General features: G+C 46.2%; 1 protein-coding gene across 1 annotated transcript in view; it reads left to right on the top strand.

The window, feature by feature from the left end:
* Nucleotides 1-19,526, top strand: part of LOC135822319 (hemicentin-1-like) — a 67,009-nt gene that overhangs the window by 42,673 nt on the left and 4,810 nt on the right. Inside the window, exons 38-64 of the mRNA XM_065335061.1 lie at nt 241-397; nt 872-1,141; nt 1,658-1,731; nt 2,012-2,204; nt 2,824-3,093; nt 3,887-4,186; nt 4,498-4,785; nt 5,239-5,371; nt 5,648-5,778; nt 6,280-6,549; nt 6,989-7,125; nt 7,526-7,673; nt 8,915-9,196; nt 9,801-9,945; nt 10,420-10,547; nt 11,113-11,243; nt 11,635-11,782; nt 12,621-12,890; nt 13,220-13,588; nt 13,911-14,012; nt 14,294-14,554; nt 15,378-15,547; nt 15,698-15,821; nt 16,641-16,925; nt 17,931-17,978; nt 18,293-18,469; nt 19,071-19,247. Coding sequence (XP_065191133.1) covers nt 241-397; nt 872-1,141; nt 1,658-1,731; nt 2,012-2,204; nt 2,824-3,093; nt 3,887-4,186; nt 4,498-4,785; nt 5,239-5,371; nt 5,648-5,778; nt 6,280-6,549; nt 6,989-7,125; nt 7,526-7,673; nt 8,915-9,196; nt 9,801-9,945; nt 10,420-10,547; nt 11,113-11,243; nt 11,635-11,782; nt 12,621-12,890; nt 13,220-13,588; nt 13,911-14,012; nt 14,294-14,554; nt 15,378-15,547; nt 15,698-15,821; nt 16,641-16,925; nt 17,931-17,978; nt 18,293-18,469; nt 19,071-19,247 — 5,188 coding nt within the window. The remainder of the gene's footprint in view (nt 1-240; nt 398-871; nt 1,142-1,657; nt 1,732-2,011; nt 2,205-2,823; nt 3,094-3,886; nt 4,187-4,497; nt 4,786-5,238; nt 5,372-5,647; nt 5,779-6,279; nt 6,550-6,988; nt 7,126-7,525; nt 7,674-8,914; nt 9,197-9,800; nt 9,946-10,419; nt 10,548-11,112; nt 11,244-11,634; nt 11,783-12,620; nt 12,891-13,219; nt 13,589-13,910; nt 14,013-14,293; nt 14,555-15,377; nt 15,548-15,697; nt 15,822-16,640; nt 16,926-17,930; nt 17,979-18,292; nt 18,470-19,070; nt 19,248-19,526) is intronic.

Genomic DNA, 19,526 nt, shown 5'->3' with positions numbered 1-19,526 from the left:
GGCGACTGGATTTGATTCAACACGACTATACCTTTTTGTTGAGTGCAGCTTTGTGCAGCGTTGTGCAGCTTTGTGCAGCTTTGACAACGTATACATCTTACTGATAACTGTGTACTAATTTCGTCTTGGTTTCCTTGTGTGTAGGAGAACTGAAGGCGTTGAAGCCATGCACACAGTATACAATGCCAATAATATGATCATGAAATGTTTTATTTGTGCACATGTCAACTGTACATGTAGATTACGCCGGACCGAGCTGCACGCGAGGGCTTTGCGCTGCGTCAGGATGGCACTCTCCTAGTTCCGACTGTCAGTCATCAACACGCTGGCCGCTATCAGTGTGTTGTCATAAACTCACAGGGCCAGGATAGAGAAACAGCAGTGCTCACAGTGTTCTGTAAGTCACCGGCTGTGTTTTTATTCCTACAAAATCCAGATATCTCCAGACACTGGGGTGAATAATGGAGTGTGGTGCCATGGTGAGGCCCATCATGCGCAGCAGGTCTCGGCTTACTAGCTCCATATGGACGTGTGCTGGCTGACCCGAATGCATGGACTGTTGGACTATCTGTTTGAGTCTGTAAGAGATGGGGAAAGGCAGTCTAATGAAAGGGAGTGAGTGTAGATGTATGTTCACAGGATAGACCATGAGACATTAGCAATCTGGAGAAGAGAATTCTAAATTCTAGGCATCCCAAGCCCCTGACACCCTCAGCCAATCACAGTTCAGAAAGTGTTTTCTTCTTGGCTTGCTGATGGCTGAACTCTCATTGTTTCTGCTTGAGAAAGGGAGGAATGTCAGGAAGATGCTTGGACCAGTCAGCCACTTTTAACTGTATTGCTACACTGTGTGTATTCTATTTGACGCTAGCTGCCCCGGAAATCATCACACCGCCAAGTAATCAAGAAGCCCCTGTCAGTGGCCAGGCTGTCTTCCACTGCGTGGCACACGGCCTCCCCATACCAAATATCACCTGGGTGCGCAATGGAGAGGCAGTGGAGGTACAGCGTGGTAGTGTCAGCACTCGTGGTGGCTACCTCATACTGTCCAATGTGCAGGTTGCCATGGCTGGAGTCTACACCTGTGTGGCGATGAACCAAGTCTCGTCTGTACGGGCTAATGCCACCCTCACCGTACATGGTATGTAACTTACTGACGATACCACAAGTCTACTTACTGCAGTCAACTTTGCGTATACCGACACTCGGCGGGGCATCAGAAAAGTGTCCTTATTTGCGAAGTGACGTTATACCCGAAGTCTCATTATATGTATACAGGTAGAATGGACTTTGCTCTGGGCATGGACATTCTGTCGTTATTCGCGAATTGTCGTTATATCCACAGTCGTTATTAGCGAAGTTGACTGTACATGTGTGCCTGGCAATCTGTTCAAGCTGTTTAGTGGTGCAATGTGATCACATGTTGGCTTTCATTGTCTACCACATAAACTGTATTATCTACAGAAGAGGAGGGGTGGGGGGGGTGGGAGGGAGAGAGATTGTGTGCTGCCAATGAGGTTGGGGGGGGGGGGGGGGACTGGGCGTTTTCCATAGTAATTTGTTGGTCCTCTGAGTCCTTCCACTAGAGTGGCGCCATCTGAATGGCTGTTTAGGACGACGGTACAACTTTTCTGACCTTCTGTTGCTGTGTTGCTAGTGGCACCGACCGTGACTGGCGGTGAACAAGACAGGACAATCAAGGAAGGGGATAACATCGTCCTACATTGCCAGGTAGTGTACGCTAGCAGAGGAACTAATTATAGCTTAGTATTGTTAGCATTTCACTAGTGACATATCAAATTTCCAAATAATTTGTCTGCCTTTGCAATACTGGATTCAGGCATATTCCCTTCATAATATCATTAGAGGCGATAGCTTCTGATTAACATATGAATTACTGCCGCTTGTGGTTGTCGCAGCTCTACTTTGGTGTACAATTCAGTCTTTGCTCATGCTCGCTCTTGCTATATTAGATTTCAAATTACTTGTGGCATTCAACTTGTGTGTTTAGGTGGAAGGTTCACCAGACCCGGTTGTTTCCTGGCTCAAAGGCGACCGTCCTCTACTCGGCGAGCGATTCCAGCAGTTTCCCAACCACACACTGGTAGTGCAGAACGCACAGGCCACGGACAGTGGCATCTACAGATGTGTGGCTGTCAATCTGGTGGGCCGTGCATCGTTCTCGGCCACAGTGAATGTACAAGGTAGGTGAGAACACATTGACACATTGCGTTCTTTGGTAAACATTTAATGAAAGTTATAAATCTTTAAAATCTGAAAGGGTAAACGTCTGCAATAAACTAAAGCCAATTTCTGACAATTGTCTTGTCATTATTTGCCAATGTAGCCTGCAAGAGTTGATCATGTGATATGTGTCAGTGTTCCTTTCCCTGTACGTATGCTCTTGGAACAGAACGTGATGATGTTGCAGTGCCATTGTAGTAGCACAGGATACATGTAACACTTCTGCAACCAGTACATTGTCTACTGTAGCATACAGAGATACACCATTGTTCTTTGCTGGCACATAACTTAATCCAACTATTTCTTTCATCTTTTTCTTTCTTTCTTTCCGTTGATAAGTTTGTTCAGTCTGAGCTCTAACTCCTGAGAACTGAGCCGGGTGAATTTACATTACAGTTTTTGTGGGCGCATCCTGGGTCTCTTGAGTCTTGATGTTAAGTTTGGACCTGAGAATAGCAAAAATGACCTTTTTATTCTGTTTCATTATATCAGTGATTACAAATGTCACATTCCTTTCCTTTGCCATGCATTGGAGTCGATGATAGCAGTATGTTGGGTCTCTTTGTGCCCTAACTGCAGTTCCACCGCACATTGACGATTTATCGGAAATGCCCTACGTGATCGAGGGCGACGTGGCTGTTCTGCCGTGCAACGCGTACGGAGACCCTCTTCCCAGGGTTACCTGGTACAATGGTGAGCTGCCGATGCAGATGGGCGGCCGCTACTTCATGCGACAGGACAACGCATTGGAGATCCAGTATGTGGAGCAGGCCGACTCTGGTATGTATCAGTGCCGGGCAGAGAATCCGGCTGGAACCTACAGGATGGATGTATCACTGGATGTCAAAGGTATGTTTCTGTCAGTATTCTTGTGTGTGTGTGTGTGTGTGTGTGTGTGTGTGTGTGTGTGTGTGTGTGTGTGTGTGTGTGTGTGTGTGTGTGTAGGGGGGGGGGGGGTGTCATGCCTGACCTGCCCTCGGAAGTTCACACATCCCCAGTATATGGCTGAACACAAATGTGTGTGTGTATGTGTGTGTGTTTGTTTGTGTGTATGTACGTGCATGCGTGCGTGCGTGTGTGTAAGCTAATGATGACAATGCTCTGCCATGGTGCCTGAATCAATGAATATTCAAGTCAATAATGTAACTATTATGATGTTATAATGTGTCAAATTGGTAGCACTAATGTGCTCATGTCTTTTGTTTACTGCAAAATATGTAATTTTAAGAGCATTAAAATTTTAGTGCCAGGGACCTGCCAGGTTTCAGGTGTAATGTAGAATTAGATGACCAGCGTTCCCATCACATACAGTGCATATTCTAGTGCCTTTCAGGTGTAATTTAAACTTAGATGCCTGGTTTCTCCACCGCAATCACCGAAAATTACGTATTTTACAGCATTCCCGAGCTCCCTGATGCCAAGTAAACAAAAGCTGACTGCGACACATGTTGTACGTATTGGTGTGTTCCATTCCTGTAAGTTGCGCCATACATTGTCAAACCATGCCTCCGGTACCCACCGCCTGCTTTGAAGTGAATTCGAGTCCTCCCGTCCATAACTATTGCCAGCATTTCTTACTGTTTCTTACTGTTTCAGCTGCATAGCTATGATAATTACTGCTGATATGTGTGTGCTTTTGCAGAGCCTCCTAAAATCCTTGTACCATCCAGCATGCCTGCCCCGACAGTTGCTCAGGGCGGAGATACCGTACTGCAGTGCCCTGCTAGCGGCAACCCGAGACCCACAATAACGTGGCTACGTGATGGCCAGGAGATCAATTTCAAAGCGGACGGCACAGCTGTCGACGATGCCAATATGCGGCTGCACGGGGATGGTTCTCTGAGCATTGCCAGTGCAGGTGCCAAACATGCTGTTACATATCAGTGTGTAGCAACAAATGAAGTGGGCAGAGACACCTATCCGTTCCAGTTGGTGGTGCAAAGTAAGAGTCCATTAGGCCCATATCATGTTGAATTCTCTTCTTCCATTGTTGTGCACTCAAACCTATATGCATGGCAAAATCCCATTCTGTGCATTGTGTAAGAAATACAATATTATTAGCATGCCTGCCCTGACAACTGGTAAACATTGACCTCTTGAACATGTGTGAACATGTATAGCGTTTGAAAATGCTTTCAAAGATCTTTGCCGGACTACGAGACTGTATTATCCATGAACGTTTTTTATAGTTGCATCAAACTGATTGGCATTTAATATGCTGTGCTTATGCTCTCCTTCATTCCTGTCCCATAGCTAAGCCACGTATCAACAGCCCCGATACGTCCATTATACTACAGCGTGGGCAGCATCTACAGTTACGCTGCACAGTACTGGGTATTCCACAGCCAACGGTACGATGGCTGCACAACGGCAGGCCAATGCAGCAGACCGTCTCGCATGCACGCAGCACCTACAAGCAGAGCGATGCGCTTGCCACACTGCTCGTGTCAAGCGTGGTGCCGAGCGATGCCGGCGTGTTTGCTTGTGAAGCGGTGAACGCTCTAGGTACTGCACGGCACAACGTTACGGTGGATGTGTATGGTAAGTTGATGCTGGTATGGTGAGTGTGACTAGCTGGTGTTGTCAGTGATGGTATTGTCAAGCTGTGTGCAGCTTGTGTGGTCATTGATGGCACTGTCAAGCTGTGTGTAGCTTGTGTGGTTGTTGCATAGATACGTGGTCAATGTGGGCTTTCCAGACACATGGGAATTTGTGATTATTGGTAGGACATATGGTATCTGCAAAGACCCATGTATGAAGCCAAGTGACACATTATCCGGCGAGTGCTTGCAAGACACACGTTGAACAACATTGTATATTGGCAAAGTGTTGTACCTGTAGAATGTGAAGAGAGGGTCAGGGTCTAAACAGCGTTAGTCGCGTTGATTTCTTGGATTGTTTTGTTTGGCATTCTTTCATGCCAGTATGGCAAAGGGCTCTGTCCAGGAAGTTTGTCCGTGTGTATGTTTTTTCTCTGTTGTTTGCGTGTTCCAGTTGCACCGGAGATAGTCAACCCACAGGCCGACATCAACATGATACCTGGTACCAACGTGCAGTTCACTTGCAGTGCTGTCGGTCATCCCACACCTCAGATCACATGGTACCGAAATGACCAACCTGTTCCCCGGTAAGTCACAACCAGTCACGTTGATATGGAGACCAGATCAGGGTGTGCAGAGGAAAATATAACCGAGCAACCATGATGCCAATGCTTTCAGCCATTGGAGCTACTTTATTAGGGGCAAAACCGGACTGAACAGTAATGTTGTGCGTTAGCCCTTTGATGTTGATGTAGCTGACGTATGTGCTCACAAAGCTCTTCACCTTTTTATTTTTTTTATTTTACGCCTGCATTCAATGCAATGTCGTGGCTGTGCTGTTTTCTGTTGTTTACCACGCTCAGGAGGTTGGTAACGGATAGTGATGGCAGTCTGAACATTGCGGCTGTGATTGCTAGTGACAGCGGCGTGTACCGCTGTGTGGCTAACAACAGTGTGGATAGAGTCTCGCACAGTTTCCGTGCATTTGTGCAAGGTGAGGTGCAGTGAAACACACCTGTAATCACAATAAGGTAGCTCATAACCCCTCCAAAGCGCACAAATACATACCCTCAAATACATACCCTAGTATATTGATTTTGTCATTCTGGACACCCCTAGGATTGCAAAAAAGGTGTCAAACTGGTGAATGTTCGGAAAAAGTATTTTTTGGCATGAGCTACCTAAACAAATTGGGTATTTCACTGGTTATGTTCCCTCGGTATGTTTGTATAGATGTCACCATTGTCATGCTTTGGAACACATGTTATTTCACCTTCCAGGTAAAGTTCTTGTTTGGTGGGCAGAGCCCCAGTGCAATGTCAATATCTTGCGCTTTCCATTTAATGACAAGTGCAGTCCAGTAGGAATGTGCCTCTGGCTTCAGGGGTGCCAAGTGCAGTAAGATTGTCACGGCTGTAGTCAAAATTGGATTCAATAGCCTTCTGTGTAATTTATTTATTTGGTCATGTTTGTCTCCTTTCTCTCATAATCACAGAAACACCCAAGATATCTACAGAGCCCACTGTGCAGCAAATCATTGCAGGAAGTACTGTTTGGCTTCACTGTGTTGCCACGGGCAATCCGGAACCCACGTTGTCGTGGGAACGGAGCGGCGTCCAGGTGACCTCGTTTGGCCGTGATCGCATCTATGACAACGGCACCCTGGTGATCAGTGATGTGCGGCCCGGGGATGAGGGCAGCTATGAATGCTTTGCACGCAACCCAGCCGGTCATGCATCTGTTGTTCATAGCTTTACAGTACTCAGTAAGTCAACATGGCCGCTGAAGTATGACTGAGACAGTGTTGTGCGTGCAAGTTGTTATATTTCTACTACACATTTTGCTACGGTATCATAGTATGTACATTACGCATGCTGAGATTGGATTGCTGTTGTTGTGTTACCTAACCAAGAACCTTGGAAGTATGAATCTGTGATGATTTGTGGATGAATGCGAGGATGCAACGAGAGACTGTATCTTAGTCCGCAAGGGGACAGGACATAACAGACGCGTTGTTCACATTGCTTATACCACAGTGTTGGTCAGCTTAACTGATGTGATAGATTTGGAAGGTGTTTAGCAGTATACACTACAGCATTTCTACTCCATTTGTTGAAGTAACGTGGGCATGTGTCAGCACACAGCAATTGCTGTTCCATTATGAAACGTTTCTTCTCTCTGTTTGTTCCTTTCCTGTGTGATAGTTGTACCGTCATTCCTGCCACCACAGCCAATCACACCGTGCCTATCAGTGCTGTTCGGTGCCACAGCCGTGTTCCAATGTAGAGTAACTGGCAGACCTGTTCCCGTGGTGACCTGGCGCAAAGCACCATCCTCTGAGGTATGCCCACCGGGCTTTGCTCATCCTGTTTCCTCCACTGCTAAAGTCCATTATTATAGAATGTTCCTAAGAATAAGGCAACTATTTTATCATGATTGTGTGTGTGGGGGCCACTGCACACACACTCACGTCTGGCACGTATCCGTTACTGGTGACGTGTTATTTTATGATTATGATGAAAATCATCCAGGATGAGAATTGTCCTGACTTGTATACTTACAAGGTGAGGCAATGGTGTGAATATTGGGATGAGATATACAGTTCCAGTAGGTAGTTTTCAGTACAAACAACAGAGTTCTCTGTTTACTTTAGTGTACTGCTTAGCCCATAAGGAGGTGATCCTTTTACCGAAGCTCTCATCTCGATTGTTTTGGATTCCTTGAATTTCCTCTCCTTCCAGAGCATTGTGTCGGGACAACGACTGAAGGTGACCAAGGCTGGATCACTACAAATTGATGACATTAGTCCCGGAGATAGTGGTGTGTATGTTTGCTCGGCTACCAATGCTGCCGGCAAAGTGGAGCAACGTCATGAGCTCTGTGTGCAAGGTAATGTACCGTATTTTACCGGTTGTAAGTCGACCCCGGTTATAGGTCGACCCCCGTATTCGGAGGTCTCAATTCTGCGTTTTCAAGTTTTCACCCAAAGAAGAACTACTAACCACTCCCTGCTACTAACCCATCAACAAATCATGTAAACCTCCCTTGGTGGAGGGTATAACGTCCCAATACTTGAAAAAGGCCAATAAACTGGCAAAAATGTGTACACATGATGCACTCGTGCATACAGTGCAGGTCATTTTTTGTAAGATACTTACAGTTCCCGGTTATAAGTCGAATCCCGGTTGTAAGTCGACCCCCACCCTTTCTCGTTCTATTTTAAGTCGTAAAAGGTCGACTTACAACCGGAAAAATACGGTATTATAGATTAGCGTTAGCATAACACGTGTGGTTTTATCCTTGGTCAGTGCACTGCAAGCATATGCATGCTTGAAGGGTGCTCAGGCCTGCTAATTTGAGTGCCTTCGCCCTAGCACAATGCCAAAGTCGATCATGAGCACTGCCACATGGTACATGTACCATGCGCATCTCCCCAAGTGTGTGTGCACGCACCTCCACGCACACACACATGCACGTAAACACACATGCACGTAAACACACACACACACACACGTACACACACGTACACACACGTACACGTACACACACACGTACACGTACACCCCCCCCCCCCCACACACACACACGTTTGAACTTTTGACGCCCATCGCCAGAGGCGATGATAGCAATGCTACGGCAGAAGCCATAGCAACTTGTGCTGGGATTGCACCATTCAACAGCTTGCAAGGCTGAAGAATTGACCGTCACTATTCAGCCTGGTCTACACCATACAGCTATTTGAAGTGACTTGTTCTGGCCAGTGAATCCTTATTTTTGGTCTTTTTAATTTTTTTTCTCACACACATCACACCACATACTCCGGCATGCACTGGCTGTTGGTAACCACCCAGGAGAATGAAAGAAAAGTCAGGAAGAGTATGAGAAAGAGAAGAAAGACATGTGTGACCATAATCGTCGGGAATCGAACCCGCAACCTATCGACACACACACACACACACACACACACACACACACACACACACACACACACACACACACACACACACACACACATAAACACACATAAACACACACACACATAAACACACACACACACACACACACACACATTTGCTTAACCTATTTCGCCATACTAAGGCTGGTTGACACATACCTTCTTTCCTATGCAGAACCACCGTCAATACTGTTGAGCCTACTGGACTGGACTGTTGTAGCTGGACAAATGGTCACATTGAGGTGCGATGTGACTGGCATGCCTCATCCACGCGTAGCCTGGCTCAAGGACGACCGTCCCCTGCCGGGAAGTGATCGTGTGGTGCAGGATATGGATGCCACGCAGAGCGCTACACTGCAGATTACTGAAGCTCTGGTGTCGGACGGTGGCAAGTACACGTGTGTGGCAACGAATGATGCTGGTAGTGCACAAGAGAGTGGTACTCTTATTGTACAAGGTAAGCTGTCCGGCTTGTGTCCAGCTTTGTGCTGAGATATGCACAGCAAACCTAGTCACTATGTGCCACCATGAAGTACTGATGTTACGCTTTTCAACGGCCGTAAGGAAGTTGGAAAGCACGTGTCTTTGTGCGTAGCGATGACGATCATGGTGGTCCGGTGCAAGTCAGCTGCAAAGCAGACACATGCCAACGTGTTCCTCACTGCCCAGTGACCTGATTTTCTGATATTATAATTGCCAGCCACTGGCAATGCTGCTACTCTGTGGTGTTCTGTGTTGTGTTAATTGGGTGAAACACACCGATAAAATCATTAAGTTAGGCTTATCAACTGTAGGGTGTATATGGTCAATGGTTAGCTATGTTTGCTATGGCTACAAATGCTCACCTCCTCAAGCTCAGCACATGCTGACATTAGCTGATGGTTCTAACTTGGTGCTGTACCTGTAGGACCATCAGAATCCATAGATAGACGGGCAGAATTTGAAGAGAACTCAGCTTTTCAAACTACCACTATCATTGATTTATTGCTCATGCTGTGGTTGTAATTGGGTTTTCTATTTGACAGATAATTTTGGGTTTGTTTTCTCTGCTCTGCTTACAGTTGCTCCCATCTTCAAGATAGTGCCGTATGACATAGACCCGGTGGTTGGCAGTAGCATAGTGCTGCCATGTGCTGCCAAGGGTGTTCCAGCACCATCCATTCAGTGGACTGTCGGGTCGTACGTTCTACCTGGCAGTAACCCTAGGTAAGTGGAGTGGGATCGAGGAGTGAGAGGTTGCCTGTTGATTATTTCAATTGTATACGCTGTGCTGCCATGTGAAATCTATCTGCTGGGTCTCAGCCTCTTTGCAAGGTTCCAATGGGTTCATAGGATACCACTGTACATTATGGGGCTAATGCTACATATTTCAGATAAGGGTAACATTGGAGTGCATGATCCGGTACAGTGCTGTGTGTTGCTGAAGAACTGGGGATCAGCCTCCTTGCCTCGGCCATTCTTATTTTCATGTACTGCAGTCTATGCACAGTCGAGTCCCCGTGTACCGTATATATTGGTATGCTGTGCTTGGTGAAATTCTAGCCTGTTCGTTCTTCATGTGTATGCTGTGCATGGTGAAATTCTAGCCTGTTCCTTCTGCGGCACCCTACAGTACTGCATTGCTTGCAGAGTGTGAGCTCAAGATATCTTTCTATGTGCCATATGTTCCCTATGCTGTAGATTTTCAATGAAGAATGGCGGAAGTTTGGCCATCTCGGATATTGTGGCTGACGACGCAGGGACATACGTGTGTGCAGCAAGTAACAGCGCCGGTTCCGTGAAAGCCGCAGCTCAGGTCTCAGTGTTAGGTCAGTGTTAGGTCAGTGTTAGGTCAGTGTTAGGTCAGTGTTAGGTCAGTGTTAGGTCAGTGTTAGGTCAGTGTTAGGTCAGTGTTAGGTCAGTGTTAGGTCAGTGTTAGGTCAGTGTTAGGTCAGTGTGCACTCTGCATCTACACACTCACCTCTACAGTATTCAGTATCTGTTCTTGACGGTTGTGGCTTATCATCTTTAAGAATCCTATGACTCGATTGTCCGGTGTGAGCGTGCATCTCAGCTAACTCATAGTGCGGGTAGGGTTTCTTGTATAGTTGTTGTGATGGTGTGTTTCACAGGGGCTTCGGACACGCTACGGTCACTACGGTATTGACCGTACTACATGTACCTTTTGCTCCATGTATTCCGTGAATTAGTAAAATACGCTCATCTGGGCTCTAAAATTTCAAAATTATTGGCTCAGCCACCTCTCCCACACGAGTAAATTGTACTTCAGATGGCTGACCGTACCACACTAAAATACCTCCCGACGCCCCTGGAACTTCATACGTACAAGCAATGCCCTTCTCGTGGATGTGTTGTGTTTGTTCTGTTGCACAGTCGCACCCCGTATTATCCAGGGGCCGGTTGACAAGTGGATCAGTGCTGGTGAAACGCTGACGCTGAAGTGCAGAGCACGCGGTTCACCAATGCCAACTCAGACCTGGTTACACAACGGCGCAGTGATGCAGGTATGGTTGTAGCAGGGTGTCTTGATATTGATTAACATCACCTCTCAGCCTTAATCTTCAGTGCACAGATCAATCAACTCTACATTGCACACAGTGACTGATTACTGTGCATTGTCATATGTGATAAAAAAATAACTCGTCAAATACAATTGAAGATTGAAAGGGATGACGTGAAATACAATAGGGTAGTGGTAATATGGTATGGGATTACTACTTTGGATCCAATCTTTCGTAGATTTCTTATGGTGGGTACATAAACATTCATGTTCCATGCTGGCAATACTTACCGGCAATGCTGATAGCCATACTGAATTAATCTCGTTCATTCCTTGTTGGTTTTTGATCTGACTTTTTGAATGAACACTATGTGATCCATTCATGATTCACACAGTTTGTGGATGACACTCTGGGTCAAAGTGTCCTGTCGGACGGAACACTACGCATTGAGAGTGTTGAGGCCAAGCACACTGGTGTCTACCGATGCCGCTACAACAACTCTGCAGGTGCTGTCACACGCAGGGCCAGAGTCAATGTGCAATGTAAGCCAAGAGAATGAAGTTTCTGAGACCACGTTGGGTGTTGAGTTGGGGAGCCCTGAAATTTCTTGTGCCATGTTTTGCTGAAAACTTTTGTTCATTTTTACGGACAAGGCACCGTTGCACTATTTTGTGATGATTAGACCTGTAGAACAAAGCTTACCGCTATTGTGAACCTGTGAACATTATAGGGGCGTACCTTTTCGCTCTAAATCCACAGTGAAAAAGTGTCCTCTTATTGTGTGTAGAATGCTTTTGTACTACAGGCTTTGAGCTCTGTCATCTGTGTGCTGATGATGGAAATCCAAGGTTGTCAACAAAGAACTTGAAAACATTCTGTGCTAGCTATCCTTATATTGTCTATTGTTGTTGACTTTTGTAGTGTTGTGTCTGAAGTACAGTGAAGCCTGTCTAAGATGACCCCTCAAGGGACCGGCAACAGTTTTGTTTTTTTCACGGCTGAGCGTAGCGAAAGAGTGCAAAAAACGTATTTTTTACTCGCAAATATTTTCATGCGTTTGCTCTTGTTCTGCGCAACTCCGTTGAACCTGCCATCATGGTCTTTGTTTTTCCTCGTGGTTGTTGAAGTTTATCGTGAGTGTGATTGCTCTGGTAGACCACTACCCAATGTACTGAACAGTTGCTTTGTGAGTGAAAATGTGGTCTTTGTTGCCAGGTGGTCTCCTTATCCAGTCATTTGGCTGCAAATAGCATCCCTTGGTCCTGGTTACAGTGGTCTTCTGAGGCAGGTGGTCGCCTTATCAGAGTGGTCGCCTTGACAGGTTTTCCTGTAGTGATTTACAGTTTTCATGTTTTGTTTTCGTTTTACGTTGCATTGCAGTTGCACCAGCCATTGTCGATAGCCAAAGTGAAGTGTATGCCCAGGCTGGCGCCAACATTGTACTGCGATGCACCGGCCAAGGATCTCCCACGCCTGCCATGTGCTGGCTAAGGGATGGTAAACTGGTGATATCCGAAGACAACGTACATATCATGGACGGAGGTGTGCTACTCATTGCTAATGCACGGCAAGATCAAACTGGCACTTACACGTGCAAGGCTACAAACATCCTGGGAGTGGAGAATGCCGACAGCCAAGTCATCATCCTGGGTATGTAGTATGTATATGTATTTGGGTTTTTTTTCAAAACTTTGGTTTCAGCTTGATCCCTTTGGGTAAGCACTAAATTCGCACCTGCATCTTCCATCTTGTTTATCCATGTCTGTCTTTGTCTTCTGCCCCAAGGTTACTTTGTGCTCTTCTTTGTGTTCATGATTAATGACAGGCATATGCTAATGGTGCAAGCTGAGATGCCCATTTTTAGTCCACCATGTTAGAGGCTTCCAGGCTAGATGGAGAATTCTCTCTCTCTCTCTCTCTGAACAATGGAAATTGTACATTTTACATTAGTTTGCGCGGATTTTGTCTTTTGTGTGTAGCCCCAACAGCCGGTCAGCCAGGTCCAATGCCGGCTGGTACCACCCCGGGATCCAGCGCTGATTACCCGCTGCCCGCCTATACACCATTCCAGCCCATTGAGTTACGCTTCCCTTTGCCGCCCAGCCAGCAATCTCCATCGGTTGCTGTCCTGATGGATCTGCCGTGTACTTCCGGTGTTGCCTACCCAAATCCAATATGGATGAGGAATGGGTCACCCTTGCAAGCTGGTAACAAGTATGAGGTGTTAGGTTCTGGGGCATTGCGCCTGAGAAACCCAACAAGGGCCGATCGGGGAGTGTACGAATGTACAGACATGGGTGATGACGGCTCCATTGTGCCCATCAATGATGTTTTCGTCGTATTTACTGGTAAGTAGCTGATTGCTATTTAGTATAAAGGTAATTTGAAGCATAACCTGATAACCACAATCAGTAAGACAAGCATAACCATTGGAATATAATATTGGTTGTGTTGATGGTTAGCTCCAGTGCTTGACACGATTTAAAATGAGTTACTAAATGCAACATGTTCCCATGTTTTCAATTTTATAATTTGTATGTGTGTATGTGCGTGTGTGTGTACGTGCATGCGTATGTGTATATGTATGTGTGTATGTGTATGTGCATGAGCATGTGTGTATCTGTGTGTATGTGTGCGTGCGTGCATGTGCGATTATTTTGTTGTCCTCAGGTGAGGGTGGTGAACCAATTAGCAGCGACAGTGATGAATATCCGCTTATTCCAAGGACTCCACCGACACCGCCACCGACTTCACCAGCGCCTATCATCACCTGTAAGTAGAAATCCACTGCGTTTGATTGGCTGTTGACATAGTTACAGTCGACAGGTTTCGAGCCAGCTTGGATCTGGAGTCGGGCTGGCTTCACCATGATTTGGCACTGAACCCATGGCATCACTAGATACCATAATATTCATGACAATGCAAGAAAAGCGCGTCACTTTGGGAGTGCTTTTACGTAGCAAAGATGCAGAGATGCACGCTTGTGTTTCTGAACCCTTGCCCTTGGCATAATTTTCATGCTGGTCTTGACTTCTTCATCCTCTCTCTCGCAGCGGAATTCACCGTCACACTACCTGTCAGTATCAATATCACTAGTGTCAGCTGTGGCCACCAGCTCAATCTCTTCTGTGGTGAACGAAGTCAGAATGCTGCCGTCTGGACCAAGGATGGCCTGCCTGTCGTTCCTGGAAACGACCTGGAGTTGACAGTCAGTGGCGGGTTGATCATTCCAGAATCACAAGTCGGTGACGCAGGTGTCTACTTCTGTTATCGTAATGGAGACGTGGTGCAGGCCTACCAAGTCAATGTGGAAGGTAAGTGGAGAATGGACAGTGAGAGGGGGTAGGGAGACAAGTTTGGGTGTGTGTGTGTGTGTGTGTGTGTTTGTGTTTGTGTGTGTGTGTGTTTGTGTGTGTGTGTGTATGTATGTATGTGTGTGTGTGTGTGTGTGTGTGTGTGTGTGTGTTTGTGTGTGTGTGTGTGTGTGCGTGTGCGTGCGTGTGTGCGCATGTGAATGTATGCATGCGTTCATGATAACTGCACTGAATATACTCAAATCTCAATACTGTTCCTTCGGAGAAATGAAATGTTATGGAGTGTTTTCCACTGTACTCAGTACATTGAAAATATCGGTCAGGTGTGCTAAGTTGTGTAAAAATTTAGTTCACTTCTCATTGTCCTCGATACAACTAGTACATGTACCCTTGGAATGAGTACATTGGAAATGGGTCAGGACAGGAAATTACCTGCGATGGGCAGAAGCTGTGTGTAGTGTGTTCATCACTGACCTGCATGTATTGCCTGAGACGTAAACCAAGTATGCCAAGGCAAAGAGCATGCTCGGATTTGAGATTCACAATATGGAATTTTGCTGGTGTGTGTCAGCAGGGGACTCCCAAATTGGCCTGGTTTTGGGTAGTTTTTGGGACAACACCGAGTCCAGTGTGACATGAACAGGAAAAATGTCTGTCCCATTACCACTAATCTGAGAAACACCTATTCTCGTTTGACGAGGCTAACATTTAGTGGGACCTCCTTTCGCAAGAATCACAAGCCCAGATGACATCACCTGCAATAAAATGTCTCTCGTGCTATCGATGTCTCTGTGTGTCTGTGTGTGTATTACTGGTTGTACAGTGAGTGGTCACATGACTGTCTATCCAGTGCTCCCGTCGGGCGCCACAACCGTGTTTATCCTGCTGGAGGCCTCCGTACTAATGACGTGCCGTGTTGTGACCTGCGCCCAGTACACTGTACAGTGGTTCAAGAACGGACAACCCATACAGACCCTAGCTGGCAAGTTTGAGGTGAGCAGTACATACCTTGCTATCAGCCAGCGTGAATTGTAGTTTTTGTTCCATATCGCAACCCTGTGCTCAGTATAGCATGCAGCAACAATGTTGACTTTGCCCATTTGCTGTTAAAAATCTCTATGTCAATTCTTTTTTTCACTGCAGATGTTCCCAAATGGCTCAATGCTCTTGACAAATATGGAAAGAAGTGACCGAGGCCGGTATTACTGCCGTGCCACAAGTGCTACAAACTACACTGAAAATGAAATGGTTCAGCTACGCTTCTATGGTAAGGCATGTTTACGACGTGGAGAGCACCATATCTGGCTTGAACTATTCCCACAGTCCTCCCTTGGTGATGATACAGGTGGAATCCTGATAATTCGAATATGGCTTGATTCGAACATACCGCTTAATTAGAAGTTTTTCCAGGACCGATTTCTGTCAATACGATTCCCACATAATTTTTTCTGATAATTCGAACCTCGAACCGGACATGTCCGATTAATTCGAAGTTCCACAGATTCCACTTGCATAGAAAATGTGTGGGATTTGTGCTGATAATTCGAAGTTAGCAAAGTGTAATTCGAAGTTCACTGTACACTGTACTGGTCAGTTCAGTTTGCATGAGCAGGCTGTGTCGGTCAGTTCAGTATCCGTGAAATCTATTTCTAAGGTCCACAGCGCAACTCTGGGTGACCATGAGAGCATTTTGACATACATATTGTGTTGTGGGTTCATGTTTGGATAATTAGAATGTCAGGATAATTAGAAGTTTTTTGCTGCCATTTGGAGGTTCGAATTTTCAGGATTCCACCTATATTGTGACTGGTTCTCTTGTTCATTCCACCTTGTGTTGTATGATATAAGCCTTGCTCACCATTTGCCAGTTTGCCAGAAAATTATATTTTGACCCTTCCTTTCCTATGCCTGATATTATACTGTAAACTGAGGATAAGAAGTTGGAGTGGCGTAAAGTTTGCTATAATTCATGCTATCTCTGATGCTTTTTTCGTTATCCTGGCTATCTGTTTTTTTATATTTATCTCTATTATATGGCGTAATGGTATATGTGTACCATCGTGACTGTATTTTTGTGTCTATTTAGTACCACCGACAATAGATACACATCCTCTTCCTCGACGGCTGGTTGTGGATGCTAATACTGCTTTCCACTGTACCACTGCGTCTGGCAGACCACGGCCGACGATCTCTTGGACAAAGAATGGCGCTCCGTTTGATGTGAGCGCCACACCGCGATACGAACAGCTGTTGAACGGCTCTCTGGTCATCCGTGGTGTTCAGGTTGAAGATGCCGGTGTGTATCGTTGCATGGCCATGTCTGGTCCGCTGATAGCCGAGTCCAAGCCTGGTACACTGTGCGTCAATGCACGTAAGTGAACCAAAGCTACAACATCAAATGCAGTTACTGGTGCAGTCCGCAATATGCGCGGATTCCACTGTAGCCTCCAATCCTGAAGATGGGCCGTGCCTGAAAGTCCGGATGATTCTTTTCTCTTTCAATGATGGGTGTAGTCTAGTGACCTATTGGAGCCTGTGTTGTGAAGATGAATGCTGTTTTTCAGATACTACTGCAGCTGGCATTTTAATAGAACATGCGAATGCCCCAATTTCAGATTCTTTCCTGGAGAGCTTTGGCCATGTTTTAGTGTCCAAAGCGACACAACTCAGCATTGAATACTGCGGAGAGACTGGCTGAATGACACGTGTGCTATAGATGATGCCCGTGCGGTTTTGCTAAAGGGTAGGATCTATGCAGTGAAGTGCACACGTTGAGTGAGTAGATCGAAGGACGTGTACTTGTTAAATTGCAGCTTGGTTATTGTATAAGATTGGTGTTGAAGTACAAATTTGCCTCTGTTGACACGTTCCCTGAAGCACACACAGGGGGATATTTTGTATATCACGAGTATATGTGACGGTTCAGTGTCTACTCCAGAGCCGGGTCAGCCGGGTCAGCGAACCGGTTGGGGGTTCTTGGACCCGTTTGGAAAAGAACACCCGGTCACTTGTGACCCGGTTGGCAGTCATGTCGAGTACGTTTTGTTATACTGTACTTCGGCCAGGGTAGACACTGATAATGGTGATATGATATGACAGTCTGCAGCTGGTGAAGGTGCGCGTGGACAGAGTGCCCAGTAGGGCCAGTACGTTCATACAACGTCGTAAACTATTTTAGTCTAGACTCCCTGATGTACTCGTACAGTAGCCACCCTTGAACATACCCGGCTCTGAACCGGTTGTAAGAGTTGTGCCAGGTACACGTGTACCCGGTTGCAAGAGTTGTGCCAGGTACACGTGTACCCGGTTGGTTAGAAATCCTGTGAAGCAGACACTGTGATCTGGTTGTGTGTTCTTTTAACTTCCTTGTTTGCAGCTCTTTCAGTGTTGGACAATGCGATAGAGTTTGGAACACGCTGTATTTGTAAGTGGCACCTTTCTATCCTTCCCACCAACAAGAACTGAGTTATCCTACGCATGATAGTTCATGCCGAAACTGACGCAGGCCTACAACGACAACATAGCATGTTTATCTAGGTTTTACCCATTCTACTGACTGACACTTTGTGGGCATAATGCTGGTGCATTAAAGGTTATGTGTCTGTTTGTGTTTGCAGTGGTTGTCTTTGCAGTGTTTGTGTTTGCAGTGGTTGTGTTTTCAAGAAAATTTGTGCATGTTTCCACCGTGTGTGTTTCAAGAATATCATGACTCTGGTGATATTCTGTGTGTGTGTGCAGTTGATATTGATGGTGAGTTCAGTGATTGGACGCCGTACACGACATGTCCCGTGACGTGTGGTGGTGGCCAGCGTACTCGTAGTCGTCAGTGTAACAACCCGGCACCGCAAGGCACTGGGCATGCATGCCGTGGCCCTGCCCGGGAAACAGCTAGGTGTGGAGAATCAACTTGTCCCAGTAAGTCAGAGCCATGTAGATAAAACTAGCTATAGCTGCATGGAGGAATGAATTAAAGCTCACTTGGGTAGCATTTTCTTCGGGTATCGGGTTCGGGTAGTTTTCCACGGGTAGCACGGGTACCCGATCAGTTAATGGCTCCATGGTAACACCACAATGCACCCCTTCCCCCTTATATACTGGGTAGACATGCGGAGTATGACATGAATTTGTACACGTGCACTGTACATGATGTCATCTACGACTTCGGGTTTTCGGGTACTATTCTGTACCCGTCTACCCGAGGTCCTCACGGGTACCACGGGTACCCGACTACCCGTGCACACCACTAAGTTAGAATGAATTATAGAAAAGAACTAGATTCACTGCTCTGGTACTGAACTTGCACCAGGTGACAAATAGCTAAACAGGGCTGGCATATTGCCAATGGATGAGGGATTATTCATTCAGGACTGTAATGAATAAAGTGGTCAGCAGCATTCAGCCTGAACAGAACATTTCTGATCCTTCTTGGCAAAATGGTGTACATGTGTATGCATGTCATCTGAGCTTGATTCTTATCATGGACAGTTCTTACTGTGTGTTTGCTGTGCGTGTTCAGTTGATGGTGGCTGGAGTGACTACAGTATACAGGTACAGTGTGGTCAAGCCTGTAGTGATGACAATACCTATCAGATAGAGGTGCGCTACTGCAACAACCCACCACCGCAGCACGGCGGGCTCACGTGTCCTGGCAGTCCGACACGACAGACGCAATGCGTGCTGCCGAGATGCAATGGTTAGTGGTACTGGACGGGTGTTGTCGAGAAGCTCTGGTGTGTGGCTTTGAGTTGTGTGTTCGTATACAACTCCTAAGATCATACACAGTCATACACAGTGCAGTAACATATGAAATTTCCACAATTTTCTCGGGCCGAATACATATTTTCATAAGTTTGAGGGTTTTGAGACAGGAAGATTCTGCAGTACGTATTTGACAGCTAGCACGATACGAGTACATGTCTGTTGTTGCACACTGGATCAAAGTGGTTCTCAAGTATAGCTTTGTGTGAATCTT

This window comes from Sycon ciliatum, chromosome 8 (genome assembly GCF_964019385.1).
Source record: "Sycon ciliatum chromosome 8, ocSycCili1.1, whole genome shotgun sequence".
Classification (NCBI taxonomy): Eukaryota; Metazoa; Porifera; class Calcarea; order Leucosolenida; family Sycettidae; genus Sycon; species Sycon ciliatum.
Note: the sequence above shows the minus strand (reverse complement) of the source record. Positions and strands in the feature narration are given on the sequence as shown.